The sequence below is a fragment of the Oncorhynchus mykiss genome, chromosome 24 (genome assembly GCF_057628025.1).
Source record: "Oncorhynchus mykiss isolate SJ-2025 chromosome 24, ASM5762802v1, whole genome shotgun sequence".
Classification (NCBI taxonomy): domain Eukaryota; kingdom Metazoa; phylum Chordata; class Actinopteri; order Salmoniformes; family Salmonidae; genus Oncorhynchus; species Oncorhynchus mykiss.
In genome coordinates this window covers 17370867-17396551 of record NC_143045.1, presented here as the reverse complement: position 1 = coordinate 17396551, position 25685 = coordinate 17370867, and the positions used below count along the sequence as shown (strand labels likewise).

Here is a 25685-nt window from a genome sequence, read left to right as displayed (position 1 = left end):
CAAACATTTCAAAGGGGCTACAGTACAGATGTTGACACTTGCTCAAATGTATCCAAGTAAATTAACTATTGCTTGAGCAAATATACTTTTGAGTCATAGCCTAAACTACTCATGATTCATCTGTTCCCAGAGCTGCATTTTAAGCTTCACTTATTATTTTCAATATTAATGTAAAATGTCCAAGTATGGTTTCCATCATCGCCAGGCATACCTCACAGCTGTGAATGTTAATGAATCCCTCCCATTATATTAATACTTCATATACACAGTATACAATGTAATTATGAACATTTCATGATTAATGTCAATAGCCCTAGTCTGTCTCATTATTGACCTAAGAAAAAAACACCATGCATTCACTGAAGAAAATCATGAAATGTTTAGACACGACATCAATGAAACCTTTAGCTCAAAATCAGTAAATTCCTGTGTGAACTTGTTATAGACATGTAATATGGCAAGCTGTGCATGTTCTTTGAGAAACCCCCTCCAACCCAATAAAAGGACAACAGTCACAGATATTTGTTTAATGTTGCAAACAATAATGACATCCAGATGTTAACAATTTTGCTGAACGTGGGAAAGACCATGAAAGCAAAACAATAAATCCTGTTAAAGGTGTGAAGAAGTCTGAAGCCCTCAATCTATTCACAAGGCAGATCATAGCAGACAGATGGACTTGAGACTGGGGGAAAGGACCAACAGACAGTGAAAAGCTTGTCTGCCAGTCCCTCTGATCCACCTAGCCAGTGCAGCATAGGGATTGCTTGGGACCTGCAAATGGCAAAAAGTTATTTATTTTCACAGGGTAGGTACAACAGCACAGTTATATAAAGCATTCATTCGATGATAACTATATTACAAGAAGAGACACATTCTCCCTCCCGACAATTTGTTTATAGACCTTTCTTATCCAACCCAAGAAAGTTTGAAAGTTTTTCAACAACAAGAGTCAAATCTAATATCCATTTAGGTTCACTTCAGGCCTGGTTTAGAATTAATACCCAAGGATCACGATATTATAATTCTGAATTTAGCCAATCAAAGAGAAAATCGGCTTAAATCAGGAAGCTAACATAGTCTAGCATCGAGAACAGATCAGAACATCTGAATGCTGAAGCTACACCAGAATGTCCAACTAGATAAATTTTTTTGGGCTTCAGCTAAACGTTTTATGGTGCATCAGCACCACCATGTCCAATTTTCCTATCGATTGCTGGTGTATGGAGTAACGCACGCTGACTCTCCAATCAAAGTCTCCCACTGACTGACAGAAAGCAGCTTGGAGAAAGACCAGTCTGGGTCTGACTAAATGCATGGAAGCCTCTAGTCCAGAGGAGGCAAAAGTGGTATTCTCTCAATGAGAAGATTATTTTCTCTTAGAACATCTTTAGTCTGCCGCAATCCCATCACATATAGAGGAAGGAGCCAGTTCATTAATTTACAGACCTGTCCTCCTAACAGCAACAAACAACCACATTAAGTACAGAGCAGTCTGTCTGCAGACATCATGCCAGCTTGAGCCGACCTGTCTGGTAGAGTCTGTGTCTGGTGTCTTTGAAAAGTCAATATGCAAAATACACAGTATACATAGAAACCACACACCTGCTTACTGGTAAGAGACAGGAGGGATACAATCCTTTCTCATAAGAGATGGAGTTCTCTTATCCTACTTCTCGCTCTTTTAACAGTATATCGTTTGTCAAGTGGACCAATTAGCATTTGGCAGTTTAGCGGGGTGGCCTGTGGCTGATTGAGTCTGCGTCTGAAATACACTACTTTTTAGGGAATCAGGGTGCCATTTCAGACTCGGCCTGAGTGTTCAGTGGCTTACATCACAGCACTTGAACCAGAAAGGCCCACCAAACCAGACAGCTCAGCCCCTGGTACAACAGAGGTACATGTAGCAGTTCTATTGTCGACAGGTCAAACTAGCCACTATGAGGGTTCAAAGGTCAGCAGCTAACTACATCCAAACACACACACAGGAAGAGGAACAGGAAGATATTCAGCAAAGAAGCTTAAGATCAGTTAAGCAAGTGGAATTCTTTATTATATAAATGCATCAATGGAAAAAGGCTGATAAAAAAAAATTGTTTATGCATTTTATTAAGTATTTTTTCATTTCTTACATCTTCGATCATCAGTTCGACAAAGGACCAAAGATCTAAAGAAAAGCAGGGATGTGCCAGACAATAGGATTTTTCCTCACCTGCTGCAGCGTAAGCAGCAGCAAGATGTTTATATTTAAGGGAAATGGAGGGATTTGGTTTTCATTTTGTTCAGCCTCCAAGCTCATAAAATGAACAGAATATGATAAAGATCTGCCTGCCACCCAGGAGACGACTGCAATGTGTTAGTCTGCCTGTGGAATTTCACCTCGAGAGCTCCTCACTAGGAGTCTAAGCACTCTTCTGGGCACAAACGCAGCCTAGGAAGCCTAGCTCAAGACCAAAGCCAAGACCGGTCTGTGGGAAGGGAGCTGCTTTAAGTAGGCTTAGGGGTTACGATCCCTTTACAAGAACTACCATCAGACCTACTGTACAACGAACACAAGCATTCATTAGCATGTCTACTACTAGCATTTTATTTCATCATCAATTGAATGAATCACCCCAACAGTTCACCAGTCAGTTTGGTGGAAACCGATTTGGACACTTCCCTACAGCTCAGTAAAATTACATGTATTTTGCCCCCCACAGAAACAGCTTTATTACCTCTCAATCATTTCTCCCCCCCCGGAGAGATCTTTTGCACATCCCAAAACATACCTGAGGGGCAACTGACTCCTTGTCATGCTATGACATTCCGACTCATTCGAAACTTGCATATTTCATCCAAAACTAAGGCTGAAGCTTACCCTCCCTAATTTACACAGCCCATAGACACAAGCAGCACAAGACAATGGCCAACTGAGCATCAAATCACTTACATGATTCCTATAGTATAACAGACAAAACCCAGCAGACACCAGATTCGTCAAATGGTTAGAAAAAGGGAGAGTTCAGTTGAGTCCAATGGAAAATCACTCAGGTTAGACTTGGGATGTCAATGAGCCATCTTACAGAGGGAGGGAGACACCTAAAGATTATTTTCAAGTGACTTGAAATTAAAAGAGGTGATCCCTGATGTCTGCTGCTAAAGGGCCAAGTGCTAGAGAAAAGCTGAGAAGCTCGCCTTATCAGTTGCGGCCAACCGTAAGGCCCAGTACCGGGGCGAACGGACAGGGGGCAGCTTATCAGGAAAGAGTTACCTCACGCTATCGGCTCACATAGCTTTCAGGTTGGCATTTAGGCTTACGGTCCACTGAGTTTAGCCTAAATGCTAACCAACGGAAATATGGGCACCATCTGCACAGAATAGCCAGGTTAATTCATTGAGATGCCAAAACAGAAATGTTATCCGATTCAATAAACGTGAAGCAGAACATTTATTGTATAGGATAATTCAAAGTTTTTCTACTAAGTTTAGTACGCGTCATGACAAGAGTAAAAAGCTGTTTTGTTTTCAACCCCCAGCTGTCCAAAGATACAGTTTGAAACATTTGTATATGCAGCAATTAATATATTCACTAGTTCCACATGAAGAGAAATGGTATGCACACTTCAGAAGTGAAGTTACAAAGCTACAGATTATTCCAATAACCCCCCCCCCCCCCCCAAACTCATATCCTCCGACATCAAGGGATTATACTTTTCCTTTTGTCGTCTCCCCACCCCCTCAAAAAATTCACCAACAGAGACTACAACAGTGAAAAGGAGAGAAAAAAAATCTAAAAATAAAATAAAGTAGGCAGACAAAAATAAATCTGACATGTAAAGAAACGTGTTTTAAATTATCGGTTTTAGTGCCCTACATTTTACACCCAGTCAAAGAGTGTATCCCAAATGGCACCCTATTCCCTGTATAGAGCAATACTTTTTACCAGGACACAAGGGCCCTGGTCATCAGTAATTGCACCACATAGGGAGCCATTTGTGACGCACACAAAGAAACATCTGCCTTCAGTAAGTAGGTAGGTAAGGCTGCATGTGACAGACAGCCCCGCCCATGTTAAACCCTATGGTACTTCTAGACAACGTTATCATGTAAATTTACAGTATACAATTTTGTATTCATCATCACCATGCAATACTTTTTTTTGCTGTGCAACATTTAATAGCTCAATCTACATCCAGAATAATGTACATAAAAGGACCATAGTTATTGGACCAGAGAGCGTTATGACAGGATAAGTTATTAACCATGGTGTGTGTGTGTGTGTAGCCAGAGGAGATGAAGGAGACTGGGAGGTGAGGTGGGGTGCAGGGGGTGGAAAGAGGCCTAGAGGGGGTGGAGTGGGAGGAGAGGGGGTGGTGGTGGTCTGATCTGCTCAGGTCTGATCGGATCAGCGACACTCCCACACTTTAACTGTTTGATCTACGCTTCCGGTGACGACGTACGGAGCATTCTTGTGGAAATCTGAGAGGAGAGGAGAAAGGGCATTAGTACAAAGGAAGAGTAGATAGGTTTGTGATGAATAACCTATATTCAATTTAACATTATGACCTGAATATATAGATACACAGTGGGACAAAAAAGTATTTAGTCAGCCACCAATTGTGCAAGTTCTCCCACTTAAAAAGATGAGGCCTGTAATTTTCATCATTAGGTACACTTCAACTATGACAGACAAAATGAGAAGGGAAAAAAATCCAGAAAATCACATTGTAGGATTTTTAATGAATATATTTGCAAATGATGGTGGAAAATAAGTATTTGGTCAATAACAAAAGTTTATCAATACTTTGTTATATACCCTTTGTTGGCAATGACAGAGGTCAAACGTTTTCTGTAAGTCTTCACAAGGTTTTCACACACTGTTGCTGGTATTTTGGCCCATTCCTCCATGCAGATCTCCTCTAGAGCAGTGATGTTTTGGTGCTGTTGCTGGGCAACACGGACTTTCAACTCCCTCCAAAGATTTTCTATGGTGTTGAGATCTGGAGACTGGCTAGGCCACTCCAGGACCTTGAAATGCTTCTTACGAAGCCACTCCTTCGTTGCCCGGGCGGTGTGTTTGGGATCATTGTCATGCTGAAAGACCCAGCCACGTTTCATCTTCAATGGCCTTGCTGATGGAAGGTTTTCACTCAATCTCACGATACATGGCCCCATTCATTCTTTCCTTTGCACGGATCAGTCGTCCTGGTCCCTTTGCAGAAAAACAGCCCTAAAGCATGATGTTTCCTTCCAACCCCATGCTTCACAGTAGGTATGGTGTTCTTTGGATGCAACTCAGCATTCTCTGTCCTCCAAACACGACAGGTTGAGTTTTTACCAAAAAGTTATATTTTGGTTTCATCTGACCATATGATATTCTCCCAATCTTCTTCTGGATCATCCAAATGCTCTCTAGCAAACTTCAGACGGGCCTGGACATGTACTGGCTTAAGCAGGGGGACTCGTCTGGCACTGCAGGATTTGAGTCCCTGGCGGCGCAGTGTGTTACTGATGGTAGGCTTTGTTACTTTGGTCCCAGCTCTCGGCAGATCATTCACATGTCCCCCCGTGTGGTTCTGGGATTTTTGCTCACCGTTCTTGTGATCATTTTGACCCCACGGGGTGAGATCTTGCGTGGAGCCCCAGATCGAGGGAGATTATCAGTGGTCTTGTATGTCTTCCATTTCCTAATAATTGCTACCACAGTTGATTTCTTCAAACCAAGCTGCTTACCCATTGCAGATTCAGTCTTCCGAGCCTGGTGCAGGTCTACAATTTTGTTTCTGGTGTCCTTTGACAGCTCTTTGGTCTTGGCCATAGTGGAGTTTGGAGTGTGACTGTTTGAGGTTGTGGACAGGTATCTTTTATACTGATAACAAGTTCAAACAGGTAACGAGTGGAGGACAGAGGAGCACCTTAAAGAAGTTACAGGTCTGTGAGAGCCAGAAATCTTGCTTGTTTGTAGGTGACCAAATACTTGTTTTCCACCATAATTTGCAAATAAAGTAATTAAAAATCCTACAATGTGATTTTCTGGATTTTCCCCCCTCATTTTGTCTGTCATAGTTGAAGTGTACCTACGATGAAAATTACAGGCCTCATCTTTTTAAGTGGGAGAACTTGCACAATTGGTGGCTGACTAAATAATTTTTTGCCCCACTGTATGGATAGATGAACAGATTTAGATATATATACACTGCTCAAAAAAATAAAGGGAACACTAAAATAACACATCCTAGATCTGAATGAATGAAATATTCTTATTAAATACTTTTTTCTTTACATAGTTGAATGTGCTGACAACAAAATCACACAAAAATTACCAACGGAAATCAAATTTATCAACCCATGGAGGTCTGGATTTGGAGTCACACTCAAAATTAAAGTGGAAAACCACACTACAGGCTGATCCAACTTTGATGTAATGTCCTTAAAACAAGTCAAAATGAGGCCCAGTAGTGTGTGTGGCCTCCACGTGCTTGTATGACCTCCCTACAACACCTGGGCATGCTCCTGATGAGGTGGCGGATGGTCTCCTGAGGGATCTCCTCCCAGACCTGGACTAAAGCATCTGCCAACTCCTGGATAGTCTGTGGTGCAACGTGGCGTTGGTGGATGGAGCGAGACATGATGTCCCAGATGTGCTCAATTGGATTCAGGTCTGGGGAATGGGCGGGCCAGTCCATAGCATCAATGCCTTCCACTTGCAGGAACTGCTGACACACTCCAGCCGCATGAGGTCTAGCATTGTCTTGCATTAGGAGGAACCGCACCAGCATATGGTCTCACAAGGGGTCTGAGGATCTCATCTCGGTACCTAATGGCAGTCAGGCTACCTCTGGCGAGCACATGGAGGGCTGTGCGGCCCCCCAAGAAATGCCACCCCACACCATGACTGACCCACCGCCAAACCGGTCATGCTGGAGGATGTTGCAGGCAGCAGAACGTTCTCCACGGCGTCTCCAGACTCTGTCACGTGCTCAGTGTGAACCTGCTTTCATCTGTGAAGGACACAGGGCGTCAGTGGCGAATTTGCCAATCTTGGTGTTCTCTGGCAAATGCCAAACGTCCTCCACGGTGTTGGGCTGTAAGCACAACCCCCCACCAGTAAACGTCGGGCCCTCATACCACCCTCATGGAGTCTGTTTCTGACAATTTGAGCAGACACATGCACATTTGTGGCCTGCTGGAGGTCATTTTGCAGGGCTCTGGCAGTGCTCCTCCTTGCACAAAGGCGGAGGTAGCGGTCCTGCTGCTGGGTTGTGTGAAATGTATTGTCAATCAGTATTGCTTCCTAAGTGGACAGTTTGATTTCACAGAAGTGTGATTGACTTGGAGTTACATTGTGTTGTTTAAGTGTTCCCTTTATTTTTTTGAGCAGTGTAGAAACAGAAAGGACAAGTAAATGCGCAATGGATTATGGTCATTGTAGTCAATGACCATGTTTTATGCGTTAAACTAAGTAGAATATATAACTCCCTACTACAAAACACAGTTCAGGCTGGATTGATCTCTAGAGAAACTGTGCAATGTGCGCATTGAGCGCATAGAAAGAAAACTAAATGGAATTAGTTGGGTTAAAACTGAAAAAAATACCTGAAATTTCAGTTAATCGCCCAGCACTAACATTTTGCCGTACTGAACAAGACCTAGCTGTAACTGACGTTGACTGTAGAAGAAAAGATTGAGAGCGGCTTACCCAGAGAGGTAACAAAATGTTCATGGGCACTCAGGGTCTTCATGCAGCGCTTGTTCTTGTAGTCCCAGATCCTTAAGGTCTTGTCGTCAGCACAGCTCAATATGAACTTGCCTCCGGGGTGGACAAGCATCCCGCGCACCCAGTTATCATGGCCAACCTGGGACAAAAGCATTTGGTTAGAATTGTTAATACGAAATCTATGGTCAGTTTCCCAGACTAAAACTAGCTTTTTAGTCCAGGACTATGCTTAGTTCAGAAAACCAGTCAACCTGGGACAGAGCGTTCAGTTAAGACTAGGGTTCAAGAAGGTCAATCCTATTGCAATTCATGTCATGTGAGTACTGGATTCAACAACATAAAATGTGGACATTTTACAAATAAAAACTGCATGAATCAAAATGACCATCTATTGCGTCTAAGATTGATGGTCCACTCACCAGTGTCATAAGGCACATTCCAATGCTGACATCCCACATCTTGATGGTCTTGTCTCTGGAGCCAGACAGCAGGAAAGGGCCCGGCTTACCACTCTTCTTAGACTGGAAGAACACAGGAAGAACAAGAACACGATGAGCTCCAATTGCCGCAGTAAAATACCAATACAGAACCTTTAGCAGTCTTCACTTGCGGGACGTCAACCCTTAATCATTTCTTTGTGAGGGCTATATGCAGCCAGCAGCCTTCTGAATGAAATGTATTTTTATACCACAACCTTTGATAAATAAATACCACCTTAAAATCAGAGGAAATGGACTACCAACAAAATAGTTATCAGACAATGCATCTCCAGAGCAGGGCACATGCCTACACTTCAGAGGTTCAATTACAGACTCTGCTCCCATATAAAAGTGATTCTGAACACAATAGCAGAAACTTGCACTGAGGGGACCTTACAGCTGAGGGCAATATTTGATTATAGACCAAAATGTGCACTTACATTCAATTGTTCCATTTCTACATGGTCTGTGTTGCAGTATAAATTGTAATTTTCCCATACTAAAACAACCATCAATTTATTATTTTAAATTCAAATATCTATCTATCTTCGGCAGCTAAGCATGAGTGAAGAGGATATTTTTGGTCTTCAGCACTAACTAATTATTTCTTGGGCACTAGGCAAACAAAGCGTTGCCAAATGTATGGGTGGGATATTATATACACTATACATACCAAAGTATGTGGACACCCCTTCAAATTAGTGAATTTGTCTATTTCAGACCCACCTGTTGCTGACAGGTGTATCAAATCTAGCACATAGCAATGCAATATCCAGAAAAATGGCCCATCCTGAAGAGCTCAGTGACTTTCAATGTGGCACAGTCATAGGATGCCACCTTTCCAACAAGTCAGTTCGTCAAATTTCTTCCCTGCTAAAGAGCTGGCCAGGTCAACTGCAAATGCTGTTATTGTGAAGTGTAAAGGTCTGGGAGCAACCATGGCTCAGCCACAAAGTGCATAGGGTGTAGAAATGGTCTGTCCTCTGTTGCGACACACTACAGAGCTCCAAACTGCCTCTGTAAGCAAAGTCAGCACATTAACTGTTCGTTAGGAGAACCATGATATGGCCGAGCAGTCGCACACAAGCCTAAGAGCACCATGCGCAATGCCAAGCGTCGGCTTGGCTGGAGTGGCGTAAAGCGCGCCGCCAATGGACTCTGGACCAGTGGAAACCTGTTCTCTGGAGTGATGAATCACGCTGGCAGTCGGACAGAAATCTGAGTTTGGCGCTACCAGTCCGAATGCAGTGCACCAACTGTAAAGTTTGGTGGAGGAGGAATAATGGTCTGGGGCTGTTTTCCATGGTTTGGGCTAGGCCCCTTAGTCCCAGTGAAGGGAAATCATAATGCTACAGCATACAATGACATTCTAGACGATTCTGTGATTCTAACTTTGTGGCATAAGTTCGGGGAAGGCCCTTTCCTGTTTCAGCATGACAATGCCCCTGTGCACAAAGCGAAGTCCATGCAGAAATGGTTTGTGAAAATCAGTGTGGAAGAACTTGACTGGCCTGCACAGAACCCTGACCGCAACCCCATCGAACACCTTTGGGATTAATTAGAATGCTGACTGCAAGCTAGGCCTAATAACCCAACATCAGTGCCCGACCTCACTAATGCTCGTGGCTGAATGGAAGCAAGTCCCCGCAGCAATGTTCCAACACCTAGTGGAAAGCCTTCCCAGAAGTGTGGAGGCTGTTATAACAGCAAAGGGGGGACCAAATCTATATTAATGCCCATGATTTTGTAATGAGATTTTCGACAAGCAGGTGTCCACATACTTTTGGACATGTAGTGTGCACACAGATATAAAAGTAATTACATGCCTCAGAACATGCCCTTCCCTGTTTCAGAACTCTAACAGTTTGGGTTCCCCTGTGCAGGCTCATCTCAGCACAGAGCAGAGCAGTCTTAAATGTCAGACTCACATTTGGCTGCTTTTGTTCACAGAACATAAAGTGTGCCAGTATAATTGATGTCAGGAGAACCATTCTACCTGAACCAGCTCTGCTCTTAAGCACCAAGTTCTTCAAGTCTTCAAAAGGAGCATTTGATCAAAGGCAAGGGTAATGGGGTTTGTGTGTGTCTGTGTGTGTCTGTGTGCATACAACAATACCTTAGCCAAGATCAACAATACCATCACTGCAGACTTAGCACATCAACCATTCAAATGGGTAAATACAGAAAGAGCGCTAAAGAGAAAAACAGGCTCCCTCTGTGAGAACATGGGATATTGTGTATCATTGTGCGCAGGCATCGAGGCAGACCGGGTTCTTGACAGGGCAACTAGCTGCCGGTGAGGATAAATGTTTTAATCGAATGAAACTGAAATTGGACATTCATGATCACAAGACTTGGGAGAGCAGGACAATCACAGGGCATCGGGTGGGGGGACTCACCGGGGCAGGGTGATAGTCTGACCCTGGGTTCATGACAGGGTTGCTCCTGTACTTTTAATTTCATGGTCTGATTCAAACATGTCTGGCTCTGTGAGGTGCCAATCTTAGGTTAGGAGACGGACCAAATAAGCCAGATATTTAGGAAGTCAGAGGGTGGAGAGCAAAGTACATTTTCTGACATAAGAAATACACGCACTGTAGGACGTGGGCATATTATTAACTTGGGTGTTCACCCGGGAATATCTAGGTCGACTTTCCCTTGGGCAATCAGACACTTGTATGTACCTAGCCGTAACGTACCTAGCCGTAACGTTTAAATGGGTGTGCGCACAATATTATCTTGATGTCACATTACCATTTTACTTAAGCCATGTACATACAATGCTCTCGGAAGGCATTCAGACCACTAGACTTTTTCCACATTTTGTTACATTACTTTCCAAAAATGTATTAAATACTTTTCCCCTCCTCAATCTACACACATTACCACATAATGACAAAGCAAAAAAACAGATTATAGAGTTTCTTAAAAATTTATAAAAAAATAAATAAAAAACTAATCACATTTACATAAGTATTCAGTTTTAGCGCTTTTGGCAACGATTACAGCCTCAAGTCTTTTTGGGTATGATGCTACAAGCTTGGCACAACTGTATTTGGAGAGTTGCTCCCACTTTTCTCTGCAGAAAAAAACACTGTCAGGTTGGATGGGGAGCATCGCTAAACAGCTATTTTCAGGTCTCTCCAGAGATGTTTGATCCGGTTCAAGTCCGGGCTCTGGCTGGGCCACTCAAGGACATTGAGGACTTGTCCCAAATCCACTCCAGTGTTGTCTTGGCTGTGTGCTTGGGGTCATTGTCCTGTTGGAAGGTGAACCTTCGCCACATTCTGAGGTCTTGAGTGCTCTGAAACAGGTCGTTTTCATTAAGAATCTCTGTACTTCGCTCTGTTCACCTTTCCCTCGATCCTGACTAGTCTCCAAGTCCCTGCCGCTGAAAAACATCCCCACAGCATGATGTTGCCAACACACTTCACCTTAGGGATGATGCCAAGTTCTCTCCAGACATGATGCTTGGCATTCAGGCCAAATAATCTTGTTTTTCATGGTCTGAGAGTCTTTAGGTACCCTTTGACAGCCCACTTGGAGTTTGCCATGTGCCTTTTACTGAGGAGTGGCTTCCGTCTAGCCCCTACCATAAACGCTTGATTGGTGGAGTGCTGCAGAGATGGGAGAACCTTCCAGAAGGACAACCATCTCCACAGAGGAACTCTAGAGCTCTGTCAGAGTGACCATCGGATTCTTAGTCACCGCCCTGACCAAGGCCCTTCACCCCCGATTGCTCAGTTTGGCCTGGCGGCCAGCTCTAGAAAGAGTCTTGGTGGTTCCAAACTTCTTCCATTTAAGAATGATGCAGGCCACTGTGTTCTTGGGGACTTTCAATGCTGCAGAAAATGTTTGGTACCCTTCCCCAGATCTGTGCCACGGCACAATCCTGTCTCGGAGCTCCACGGACAATTATTTTGACCAAACCATGGCTTGGTTTTTACTGACATGCACTGTCAACGGTGGGACCTTATATAGGCAGGTGTGTGCCTTTCCAAATCATATTCAATCAATTGAATTTACTACAGATAGACTCCAATCAAGTAGAAACATCAAGGATTATCAATGAAAACGTGATGCACCTCACCTTAATTTCGAGTCTTATTGTGATGGGTCTAAATACTTAAGTAAATAACGTTTTTAAAACATTTGGAAAAATTCTAAAAACCTGTTTTCACATTGTCATTATGGGGAATTGTGTGCAGATTGATGAGGAAAATGTTTTATTTAATAAATTTTAGAAGAAGGCTGTAAGATAATAAAATGTGGAAAAGGGTCGGGGTCTGAATACTTTCTGAATGCGCATAAAGGTTTTGGCACAGATCCAGGGACAGGGCATAAGGGTGCTTTTGAAGAGTCAGCAGGTGGCGTTTCGAGGAATGAAGGAGGGAGCAAAGCCTTTAGTTCAGTGTGAATATCAGTATTTCAGTGTCAAGCTCCTCACCTCTGAGCCGGTGGCCTCCAAGATGGTGGGATGGGCACTCTCAGGAGCCCAGGAGATGCACTCCACCACGTGTTCGTGCTCCCGCAGCTCAGCCTTGCACTCTTTGGATGCCACCACCCACACACGCACCGTCTGGTCGTTGGAGCAGCTGGCGATCAGGGTGCCATCCTGGTTGGGCCGGACCATCCTCACCCACTCCCTGTGGCCTGTGAACGTCTTCACACAGTAGCTGATGGATAGGAAGAGGGGAGATGGGTTAAAGATGGTTGCTTACTTTGCAGAGGCATAGGAAATGTAGAATACTACTTAAAAGAAGAGAAGCTCCTGCACACTTGTGAACATTTTTGCTCACGGTAAGCACTGCTATTTGGCAACATACTTACCCAGTGGCCACCTCCCACATTTTAATGGTTTTGTCCCTCGAGGCAGATACTATGTGATCTCCATTGGGCATGATGGCAACAGATGAAACATTGTGATCGTGTCCTGGAAAACAAAAGACAACGCAATGAGACCTTCACTGGGCCATAGGTAGCCTAGCGGTTGAGAGTACTGAGGAAGTAACCGAAAGGTTGCTGGCTCAAATCCCCGGGCTGGCAAGTTGGACAAAATCTGTCATTCTACCAACAACAACTTTTACCCTCCGGGGGCCGATGATGTGGACATCGATTTAAGGCAGCCCCCCTGCATCTCTGATTCAGAGGGGTTGAGTTAAATGTGGAAGACACATTTCAATTAAATGCATTCAGTTGTGCAACTGACGAGGTATCCCCTTTCCAAAACAACCACTGACAAATAACTATTGGTTAAATGTCCAAGTACTGTACTTTAGACAGAGGCCAGTTGGGCTAAATGCATTGTTAGCCAGCTTTTCCTGCTCAAGCCTTGCCATTTCTGAATGCCACCCATTTTGACAAGAAGTCCTCCCCATCATGTCATCGGAACTAAAACGTGCCATAAAAACCGGTTTTGTTCAAATTAGCCAATTAACATGAATAGTGAGATGGCCAATTATGTCCAGGGTGTCTTTGTTCCTGGAGAAGAGGCAGTTAATTACCTAGACACCAAGGCAGCCATCTTTAATCTGCTAAAAAGATGAGGAAACTAAGGAGGCTCTAAAAAGGCAAGCTTAAATATATGTGGTGGGTGGGGGGAGGGGGAGGGGGGGGGGGGGGGGGGGGGGACCCACAGTGCGCAATGGCTGTTATAGTAATAGGTGGTCGAAGGCTCAAAAGGGCGGTTATCTGTTTCAGGGGGGCCTGAAGGCACACGCAAAATGTGCCGCTTGGAATTATCCAGCAATTAGGATTAAAAGAGGGGAGGGGCAGTGACACTGCCTAAGGACTGGTACATTAAGAGTGCTGATGATATGAGAAATAGCACCTCGTCTTGAGGGTGTGCGTGAGTGTGAGTGAGTGCAAGAGTGAGAGAGAAAGTCCCCAGGAGTTGGATTGGGGAGGATGTTAAGTTTGGCATTAACATTAAAGCCTGTGTGACAGAATTTGTTTGTGATGTGAAGCTCCTGTGTTTCCCTGGGTTATCTGTTAATTGAAGCAGATTGCCATGAACGTAAGTGAGGATGAGCCATATCATATGTGATAATGAACAGCATCGGTAGCACCTGTGTCCCAACGCACCATCCAAACACATGCTCACACATACACGTCTGGAATTGCTCATCCAAGCTTTGCCTGAACCAAACAATCACACATACCTCGCCATCCCTGGTCCTCCTCATGGTCTAAGACATAATATCCTTCAACCGATTAGCTCTCTAGACAGTCCCACTCATCCACTCCTGTCCCTCCAGTCCCCTCACCATGCATGGTTCTGATGCACTCAAAGCCCTGGAAGTCCCACAGCTTGATGGTCATGTCTGCAGAGCAGGAGGCCAACAGCTTGCCAGTATGGTCAAAGGATATGTCCTGGACAGAGTCTGTGTGACCCTTCAGCGTCCGCTCAAAGTCTCCTGTCTCATAGTCCCACACCTGGCAAGGAGAGAAAACACATCATTTCAGCTGCTGTGTGAACATAACGCATGCACAGAACACCCCTCAGCTGCTCTCCAAAATCTAGAAGTCCTCACACTGCAACAGAGACCCCAAATACCACTGTCTCGTCTAGCCTAGTCTGCACCGTGACACTGCCTCTTCCCCGAGCGACCAAGCAGCCAAAACAGGCTTACAGGAGGCAGGCTGTGACTGGCACAGAGAGATAAGATAGATCCATAAAATGCAGTAGAATATCATATTAATGTCATATCACAAGATAACCAATACATCCTGGGTGAGGTGCCAGAAATACTTCTCTAGACATTAAATACCCACAGTTCACTGTCTGAGGTTCGTCTCTAGAGCTCCAATAGCACAGAATGACGAGCCTACAAGCCAGACGGCGTCTCGACATGCAAACACCGACCCCATACATATTCAACGTTCAAAACCTTTGTCTGATTAAGTTACTGTTTCTAGAAGAATACATTTGTCTGTGAAGCGTATAAATTCAAAAATCCCCATATTGGGATAGTGAGAGAAAGGAATAAGCCTAGGGTGGTTGAATAAATGTCTATTGTGATTGTGTTGATATTGACCGTGGGATTTGGGTCTTAAATAGCAGGGTCAGCAACAAACACTAGTTTGGCTGCATCTAAAACATGATGGGTATCACATTACCCTGCGTTTCCAGACAGGCAGGCACTGTGGGGATAAGCTTTTCCTCCATCACTGAGCATGGGGGGGGCTGGACTCCTTCTGCCTCATTTGGGCTTTCTCCACCCACCCCCGCCCGTTCTGAGTCTAGTCTACCACAAAATCCACCCCAGTATGGCGTGTTGTTAAGTCTGCCAGTACCACCAAGACCATCACTTAGTCTGCGGAGCTTGTGCTTCTGCCACCAAACCCATCAGTGCTGAGCTTGTTACCTATGCAAATGGTGGGCTAGTGAAACATAGTGGTGCAATTTATTACAGCTTTTATGGTATTTTCTTCTGCAGACCAACGTATCCTGTTAGCTCAGTAAGCTGCAGTATAGATGCAACTGCACAATGTCATTAGGTCAGAGGTCAAGGGAGGCTAACCTGAAAATAAACTGTTTATGTACTGACAACAGCATGAGATAAAATTAATGTACGCCACTCGCAACGATGGGGCTCTAAGAGAGCGAGACTAACGTTAACTCTTTCCATTGACCAACTAAAAATAAGCAACATTCAATTTAAAGATCAAACCAGTAATTAATATAGGCCTACTTGAGAGGACACTAAAATAGTCACTTTAAAATAATGTGGTCCAGTCTGCGCTGAAGGCCTCCGCAGGGTCTTTCTTGCCATAAGCAGCAGTTAACCTGACACTCAACCTCAAGCTGTTTGGCCTAGTTTAGTGTGAGGGACAGGGCTTCTTATCACCATGCAGAGAAAAGGGAATGCGGGACACACAGAGCAAACGATGTACAGAAGGCTCACAAAACCTGCTGATTTACATACTGCCAAGGTGGCGCGCTCAAGGACGGTAATATGTAAAAAAAAAAAAAAAAAAAAATTTATATAAAAATGGATTGCATAGATTTGCTACGTTAGCAGAGGACCAGAGGGGGAAGGAGTGAGGGCAAGCAGAGCATCAAAGCTCTGACAATTACTCCCTGCATAGCAAAAGAGGAGAAAGAGAGACTAGTTTCAGACTGCAGGCAAACCAACAGCCTTACTGGAATGTCAAAGAGAGAATGTCAGTGTGCAGAGCTCTTACATTCAGCTCCCCAGTTAAAGATTTAACAGCAAGGTCTGGAGGGAAAGTAGGGCACAGAGTGTAGCGAGCCAGGCTAGGAAAGAAGAAGCGGCATAAGAGGGCAGATTGGGAGATTTGGAGCCTGACTGTGCCTGCTCTGGGTTGGCTGGATGGTGGTCGTGGCAGGGGGGCCAGCACGCAAGCGAAATATGAAATAACAGGAGTAAAGGTAGGAGGGAGGTGGTGGTGAAGGCCCCTGGAGGGAGTGTGGCAAAATAAAGAACAGGCGACTGATTCCACATGAATAAAAGATACAGCACAAATATTTATACTCATTTGGGCACAGAGGTAGCTCGCTGTGGTAGCGCAGCAGACCAGACGCTGTAAAAACAGCATGGCAGACGAACCAGGGTCATTATTATACTGCTTGTACTAATGCACTTAAAAATAGCAATTTATGGATGTCAAATCGATAGGGGGGGGTTGCTGTAGGGCGTGTCCGGATAAAAGGAGAGCGCAAGCGAGAGAAAGCGCGCGGGCAAGTGTGGTAGGTATTAGGTAGTGCTGATGCGGTGCCAGGCTGGCACACAGGCTGAATGAACAACAAGGAAGCAGAGCTCATCGCTTTGGGAATGCAGCTAAAAGCAAAACACTATTGTTTTATGAGCATCTCTCCTCTGCGTTTCGTAAAAAAATATCTAAAAGAAATCCACACATGCCTAGAGCATATTATACAGCTAAGCAAATCCAATGCAAGTCAATAGAGAATGAGGCCTGCTACAGCGTACTCCATCTTTCAAAATATTTCAGCAGCATTTAAGGTCCCCAAGAACAGTGGTCATCATTCTTAATGGAAGAAGTTTGGAACCACCAAGACTTCCTAGAGCTGGCCGCCCGGCCAAACTGAGCAATCAGGGGAGTAAGGCCTTGGTCAGGGAGGTGACCAAGAACCCAATGGTCACTCCAGAGTTCCTCTGCAGAGATGGGAGAACAACAGTCTCTGCAGCACTCTACCAAAAGCAGGCCTTTATGGTAGAGTGGCAAGATGGAAGCCACTCCTCAGTAAAAAGGCATGACAGCCAACTTGGAGTTTGCCAAAAGGCACTTAAAGGACTGACCATGAGAAACAAGATTATCTGGTTTGATGAAAGCAAGATTGAACCTCTGGGCATGAATGCCAAGCGTCACATCTGGAGGAAACCTGGCACCATCCCAACGGTAAAGCATCATGCTGTGGGGATGTTTTTCAGTGGCAAGGACTGGTAGACCAGGATCAAGTGAAAGATGAACAGAGCAAGGTACAGAGATATCCTTCATTAAAACCTGCTCCAGAGTGCTCAGGACCTCAGACTGGGGTAAAGGTGCACCTCGCAACAAGACAAAGACCCTAAGCACACAGCCAAGGCAATGCAGGAGTGGCTTCAGTACAAGTCTCTGAATGTCCTTGAGTGGCCCAGCCAAAGCCCATACTTGAATTTGATCAAACATCTCTGGAGACCTGAAAATATCTGAGCAGCAACGCTCCCCATCCAACCTGACAGAGCTTGAGAGGATCTGCAGAGAAGAATGTGAGAAACTCCCCGAATACAGGTGTGCCAAGCTTGTAGCGTCATCCCCAACACGACTCATGGCTGTAATTGCTGCCAAAGGTGCTTCAAGAAAGTTGAGTAAAGGGTCTGAATACATGTGTTATTTTTAAATGTTTAATTCGCAAACATTTCTAAAAACTGTTTTTGCTTTGTCATTATGGGGTATTGTGTGTAGATTTATGACAAATGTAATTGAAATTTTAAAAAAAATAAAAAAATTTAAAGGTTGTTACTTATACTTTCCTGAATACACTGTATTTGGCATATTTGGGTTAAGAACAGGTCAAGTAATACTATATGCTTTTAAACAATTTAATTCTGAAATGTAACTCAAAATAGTAATTTAGTGTCTCAACATTCTCAAAACCCCAAATTAGATTGACAATGATCGATATTGTAATATTGTCATTATCTATGTGGCCTAAGTACACTCTTAGCTATGATGTGGGCGTACCCCAAGGGTCAATACTGGGGCCCCTCCTGTTCAGCCTGTACATTAATGATCTGCCTTCTGTCTGTACTGGGTCTGAAGTTCAAATGTATGCAGATGATAGTGATATGTGCATGCAAAGAGCAAACAACAAGCTGCACAATAACTCACTACTGTAATGGTCCAGGTTACAAAGTGGCTCAGTGACTCGTGTTTGCATCTCAATGTGAAAATAACTGTTTGCATGTTCTTCACAAAGAGGGCAACAGATGCTACTGAGCCATATGTCTGTGTGTCAAGTGAGAAGCTCCAGGTGGTATCTGATTTTAAGTACCTTGGCATCATACTGGATTCCAACCTCTTTTAAAAAGCATGTGAAAAATCCAACAAAAAAAAAAAGACCAAATTCAACCTAGCTAATTTCCGATTTACACTAAATTGTTTGACTACAGAGGTAGCAAAACTGTTCTTCAAATCTATGATACTCGTCCACTTAACATACGGCTTGACTAGTTGGGCCCCAAGCTGGCTGTACAACATTACAACCTATTCAGTCTGTCTACAAACAGGCTTTCAAAGTGCTTGATAGGAAGCCAATAGCCATCATCACTGTTACATCCTCAGAAAGCATGAGCTCCTGAGTATTAATTAGGGACGTTTAAAAAAAAAAAAAAATGTAACACCTTTATTTAATCTTTATTTAACTTGGCAAGTCAGTTAAGAACACATTCTTATTTTCAATGATGGTCTAGGAACAGTGGGTTAACTGCCTTGTTCAGGGGCAGAACGACAGATTTGTCAGCTCGGGGAATCCAATCTTGCAACCCTAACTAGTTCAACACAGTAACACCTGCCTCTCTCTCGTTGCACTCCACAAGGAGGCTGCCTGTTACGAATGCAAGCCATGGTAAGTTGCTAGCTAGCATTAAACTTATCTTATAAAAAACAATCATAATCACTAGTTAACTACACATGGTTGATGATTTTACTAGATATTATCTAGCGTGTCCTGCGTTGCATATAATCTGACTGAGCATACAAGTATCTGATTATGCGCCTGCTTCTGCCTACCACCGCTCAAACATTCATTCAAACAGCACTTTCGTGCGTTTTAACCAGCAGCTCTTCGTTGTGCGTCAAGCATTGCGCTGTTTATGACTTCAAGTCTATCAACTTGAAGTCTATGAGGCTTGTGGAACCGAAGTGAAATGGCTAGCTAGTTAGCGCACGCTAATTGTCATTGTGTTGCTGGTTCGAGCCCAGAGAGGAGCGAGGAGAGGGATGGAAGCTATACTGTTACACTGGCAATACTAAAGTGCCTATAAGAACATCCAATAGTCAAAGGTTAATGAAATACAAATGGTATAGAGGGAAATAGTCCTATAATTCCTAGAATAACTACAACCTAAAACTTCTTACCTGGGAATATTGAAGACTCATGTTAAAAGGAACCACAAGCTTTCCTATGTTCTCATGTTCTGAGCAAGGAACTGAACCATTAGCTTTCTTACATGGCACATATTTTACATGGAACATATTGCACTTTTACTTTCATCTCCAACACTTTGTTTTTGCATTATTTAAACCAAATTGAACATGTTTCATTATTTACTTGAGGCTAAATTGATTTTATTGATGTATTAGATTAAGTTAAAATAAGTGTTCATTCAGTATTGTTGTAATTGTCATTATTACAAATAAATACATTTAAAAAATAAAATAAATAAAAAATATAAAATTAAAATAAAAGGCTGATTAATCGGTATTGGCTTTTATGGTCCTCCAATAAATCGGTATCGTTGTTGAAAAATCATAATCGGTCGACCTCTACTCCTAAGTTGGGAAAATCTTGTGCAATGCACAAGATTCAAGATCCTAAATGGCCTGGCTCCCCCTCCACTCAGTATTTTTGTTAAACAAAAAACCCAAACGTATGGCAGCAGATCCACAAGGTCTGCCATGAGAGGTGACTGTATAGTTCCCCTAAGGAAAAGCACCTTTAGTAAATCCGCTTTCTCTGTGAGAGCTTCCCATATCTGGAATACACTGCCATCAGACACACAACTGCACCACCTATCACACTTTCACAAAATGTATGAATACATGGCTAAAGGTCAATCAGATTTCTGATCATGATCCCTAGCTGTGTATTGCCACTTTCCATGTTGTCTGTAGCTTGTGAGGTGTGGAGACACTGTTGCTTTTATGAATTTTGTCTTGCTTCTTTTTGTTCTACGTAATGCTTGTCCTATGTTGCTCTGTCTGTATGCTACGTCTTGCTTGTCCTATGTTGCTCTGTCTGTATGCTACGTCTTGCTTGTCCTATGTCTTGCTTGTCCTGTTGCTCTGCATGTGCTCAATGATTGTCTATATTGTAATTGTTTTTAATAACCTGCCCAGGGACTGCGGTTGAAAATTAGCCGGCTGGCTAAAACCGACACTTTTACTGAAACGTTGATTAATGTGCACTGCCCCTGTAAAAATAAAATAAACCCAAACTTGCACCAACTACACTGAACAAAAATATAAATGTAACAATTTACTAAGTTACAGTTCAGAAGGAAAATCTGTCAATTGAAATACATTCAGTAGGCTATAATCTATGGGTTTCACATGACCAGTAATACAGATATGAATCTGTTGGTCACATCTTTTTTTTTTTTTTTTTTAAAGGTAGGGGTGTGGATCTGAAAACCAGTCAGTATTTGGTGGGACTACCATTTGCCTAATGCAACGTGACACATCCCCTTTGGATAGAGTTTATCATGCTGTTGATTGTGGCCTGTGGAATGTTGTTCCACTCCTCAATGGCGGTGCGAAGTTGCTGGATATTGCCGGGAACTGGAACACGTCGTCATACACGTCAATCCAGAGAATCCCAAACATGCTCAATGCATGACACGTCTGGTGACATTTTCAGCTTGCAGGAATTGTGTACAGATCCTTGCGACATGGGACTGTGCATTATCATGCTGAAACATGAGGGGATGGCGACAGATTAACAGCATGAGAATGGGCCTCAGGATTTCGTCATGGTATCTCTGTGCATTCAAATTGCCATCGGTAAATGCAATTGTGTTCGTTGTCCATAGCTTATGCCTGCCCATCCAATGACCCCACCGCCACCATGGGGCACTCTATTCAAAATGTTGACATTGGAAAATCGCTTGCCCACACACCACCATCTGCCCGCAACAGTTGATACTGGGATTCATCCCTAAAAAGCACACTTCTCCAGCGTGCCAGTGGCCATCGAACGTGAGCATTAACCCACTGAAGTCAGTTACAACGACAAATTGCAGTCAAGGTCAAAACCCTGACAAGCATGCAGATGAGCTTCCCGAGACGGTTTCTGGGAATTTGTGCAGAAATTCTTGGGTTGTGCAAACCCACAGCTTCATCAGCTGTCTAGTTGGCTGGTTTAAGGCTATTCCACAGATAAAGAAGAAGGATGTGGAAGTGCTGGAGTAGTTAAACGTGGTTTGCGGTCGCGAGGCCGGTTGGACGTACTGCCAAATTCTCAAAATCGACGTTGGAGGCAGCTTATGGTAGATAAATGAACATTACATTATCTGGCAAACTCTGGTAGACATGGTTGCAGTCAGCATGCCAATTGCACACTCCCTTAAAACATCTGTGACATTGCACATTTTAGAGTGGCCTTTTATTGTCCCCAGCACAAGGTGCATCTGTGTAATGATCATGCTGTTTAATCAGCTTCTTCATATGCCACACCTATCAGGTGTATGGATTACCTTGGCAAAGGAAAATGCTCACTAACAGAGATGTTAACAAATTTGTGCACAGAATGAGAGAAAAAGCTTTTTGTGAGCATGGAACAATTCCAGGATCTTTTATTTCAGCTCATGAAACATGGGACCAGCACTTTACCTGTTCCGTTTATATTTTTGCTCAACATATGTTGACACCCAATTTCATGCTTTTACACCAAATATAATTGGTTCAGTGGCACGTTTTGATATTGTACAAGGACGTGAATTGGTTAAAGATGATGCAGTTCAATGGTTGGTACACAGCTCTGCAGTTGACCTTTACTGAAAAGGTACTCAAACCCAGGCCTTATTGGTTGCAGTTATACATATACAGTCAACTCCCATACAAGTGGATAAAATAAGTTGCCAGCACAGTGTTGGGGAAGTTGTTTGGGGCGGTTTGCTTGCATCCCATTTAAGTGCATCACGTTATTTGTACATTGTTTAATTGTTTCCCTGGAGAATAACAGACAGAGTAAATACTTGTTGTTTATGATGGTTCTTATATTCTACTGACCTTTATTGTGGCGTCCTCGGAGGCAGACACCATGACACTGAAGACTGGGTGGAAGATGACACGTGTGACGGGGGAACGATGGCCGCTCAGCGCGTACTTCTCCGGCGGGCGAGGTATCCACTCTTTGGGGTCACGCTTCTGGGCTATGGGCCCACCCAAGGTTATCTCCTCCTTGGCCTCGTTCAGCTTTGACTCCAGCTCCATCACCTTGGGGGTTAGGGGGCATATGTAGACAACATTGTAATACCGTCACAATAGGATATGCGGTAACAAAGAAGGAAATTAGACATTTCTGGCACAAAATAGCTGCCGCGCTTCATCTGGTGGGAAATACATATTGGTGGTGGATGAGGTGAGTTTAGCCCTTACAACGTAAAGCACTTTGAGACGCTTGGAAAACCTCCATTTTGGAATACAGTACGTGTATAATCTGTAAAAGCAAGCAAAAACGTCTAATATAAGCTTGCTAATGCTGATGACACATGGAAATCTCTGCTGGCTTCTTCAGTGTACTGCTAAGTAAGCACATCAAAGCCACCCATATCAAACGATCTCATATCTTAAGGGCATTAGGTTAACACATTAAATTCTTTGTTGTGTAACCTTTTTAATACGCTGTGTATAGTGAGTATCGGCTCAGATGACGGTCCGCCGCAGTCATGGGCCAAGACTAGGAGACACAATCCCCAGCTACAAAAGCATCACCTGAAACAAAACAAACCTTCTTTTGTAATCTGATGACTGAGGTCCATTTCTTTTCCAAAAGGCCAGCGTACTTCTTATCCAATTCTTCATTCTGGTTGGGAAAAAAATAAATATATTTTTTTGGAAAAGAACACTGCACGCACACAGAAACACACAATCTAGCACAGAACTTAGCTTAGGCCTAATCAGTGGGGCCTATGGGTCTGCATGGGGGGGCAGCTGAGATTGCAGACAGAGTCTTCGGGAACAGTAGTGTGCGCGAGCGAGAGCTCAGTAATAAGGAATGGGATTTACATCCCTACAGCCAAACATAGTCAGCCTTGAGGCTAATTGTAAACACATACACACGAAGACATACTTAGAGACAAACACATTCTTAATCCTCCTCACACAAGCTAATCTCCTGCAGACAAGGGTTTATGCCCTCACAAACCGTACACTGGGGAGGAAAATTAACTTCAGGGAGCCTGGCAGAGAGCGGCTTCCACCTGTAGAAAAAAAACTAGCAACAGGGGTGTGGAGGCCAAGGAGGGACTTCTGGTACGTGTTTACAGAATGGCTAGGGTATGGAGTAAGGCGAACTTAAGTGAAACCTGTTACGGGTACTAGCCAAGATCAAGACTATCATGTTGCCTAAAAACTAGCCTACATGTTTTATTCAGGGATGGCAGAAAAGGACAAAGAAGTGGTTGGTATGTGTGGAAACGTGAGACATAGAGCCCCCCAGCTCTTGTTTAAGTTGGGGGTGCCAACGGGCCAGGGTGAGGTCGAGTTAAGTCACCTGCAGCTGAGCCCCACACTTGCCTCTGCCTCCATAGCATGCTAAATAGATGCAGTCACAGTGATCATGACTATTGTGATCAGGGTCATATTTCACTGTACCCTGTAATTACATCTGTGGCTATTAAACTCTAAAAACTCAAAGGGGTAAGGGATGGTGTTTGAGTAGAGTTGGTACGTATTTCCATTGTCTCTTCACGTGGTGTTACTAATGGGAGACGATGAAAGAGCCAAGAGGGAGATAGGTGCGTTGGGATAGGGGTAGTACAACCCCTCTTCTCTGGTGATTCAGTAAAGTACTATACCAGGTCACCAGCTTCAGCTCAGCTATCAAACAAACCATACAAAAATCTGATTGACAGGCTAGCCAGTTTCAGTGAGGGAATTATTTTGTTGCTTTATGCTAGATTTAACCCATTTCTTTCCCCTCTTATGAGAAGAGAGAAAACGTGAATGTGTGAAGTAGTGCTGCAGGAACAGAGGGCAGGTGTGTGTACTGAAGCTGAGCTGCTGCTGCTCCTTGGAAGAAATAGCAGAGGTGTACAAGAGAACAGTTGCTGCCTCGCTCAGCGCTTGGAGTGATAAGGGGGGAGGAGGAGAGGTGATGGGGATGAAAGGAGTCGTGGCACTGTGCCTGTGAAGAGAGGGAGGAGAGAGAAATGTGATCTGCCATCTGCCGATGGCTTAACACAAAGTCAGTCAGTGCTCCGCACACACACACACCTCCTTATCACTGTGGTCTGCCAGTCTATCAGCAGGGTGTATGTGTGCGCACGTGCGTGCGGGCCGTGCCAGACGCAAGGTGTGGCATGCTGTTTAGTATGCCATCTTCAACACCACTCTGCTCACCTAGATACCGCATTACATTATTTTAGGAGGTCTTAAAAGAAACTCGAGACAAAGGCTGTGTAAATGTATCATATGGGGAAATGCCTTCATTCTCCATTGGCATAGCCTCCTCATTTAACAGATAATGAATAGACTAGATTAAGGCAATTGAAGGCTGTTAATGGAATTGCCAGCATCATTAGGGCAGGCTTTTAACACAATCCTTCCAAAGTGCGTGCGTGTGGTGTCAGACGCATCAGAGAGCTTCTCCGTCCATAGTAATCATATATTATTCAGGCCGTTTCCACTAACAAGGGAGAAGGAAGGACTGAACACCTCTCCCATCTGTGCTATACAAATAGAGAGGTAACGACAAAGACTGGGAGAAAGAGGCAGAGGGAGCATTTACATGTTAACCTGCCACACGTCATCTTTGCTCCTTGTTTTGTCTTGTTTGAGGAGAGATTGTTCATTGCATAAATTCAAAGGGCTCTTTCATTCGGGGCTTTAGCTGCTAACTACCTGCAGTTACATTAGCTCTGATAGAGCACAGCTGGGAAGACCGGGAGAGAGGTTATCTTCAGCTTCTGTTCCACAACCCTGACTGCAGTGTCACGTGTGTGCGCGCGAGAGACTACCTATAATCATGGCTCTAAAGCACCTTAATCGGGCTCATATGGATTCAGTCACACGTCTGCGTCAATTAAAAGGGGGAATAA

The 25685-nt window shown here is 43.8% G+C and overlaps 1 protein-coding gene across 4 annotated transcripts in view; it reads right to left on the bottom strand.

The window, feature by feature from the left end:
• Window positions 1-512: 512 nt before the first annotated feature.
• Window positions 513-25685, bottom strand: part of LOC110503872 (lissencephaly-1 homolog A) — an 83637-nt gene continuing 58464 nt past the window's right edge. For all 4 annotated transcript variants that reach the window (XM_036962036.2, XM_036962034.2, XM_036962037.2 and 1 more), the window contains exons 4-11: window positions 23375-23449; window positions 22654-22860; window positions 14445-14613; window positions 13009-13111; window positions 12626-12854; window positions 8119-8220; window positions 7682-7838; window positions 513-4461 (exon numbers count right to left, since the gene is read on the bottom strand). In XM_036962036.2, the coding sequence (XP_036817931.1) occupies window positions 4388-4461; window positions 7682-7838; window positions 8119-8220; window positions 12626-12854; window positions 13009-13111; window positions 14445-14613; window positions 22654-22860; window positions 23375-23449 (1116 nt within the window). In that variant the 3' untranslated portion in view covers window positions 513-4387. The remainder of the gene's footprint in view (window positions 4462-7681; window positions 7839-8118; window positions 8221-12625; window positions 12855-13008; window positions 13112-14444; window positions 14614-22653; window positions 22861-23374; window positions 23450-25685) is intronic.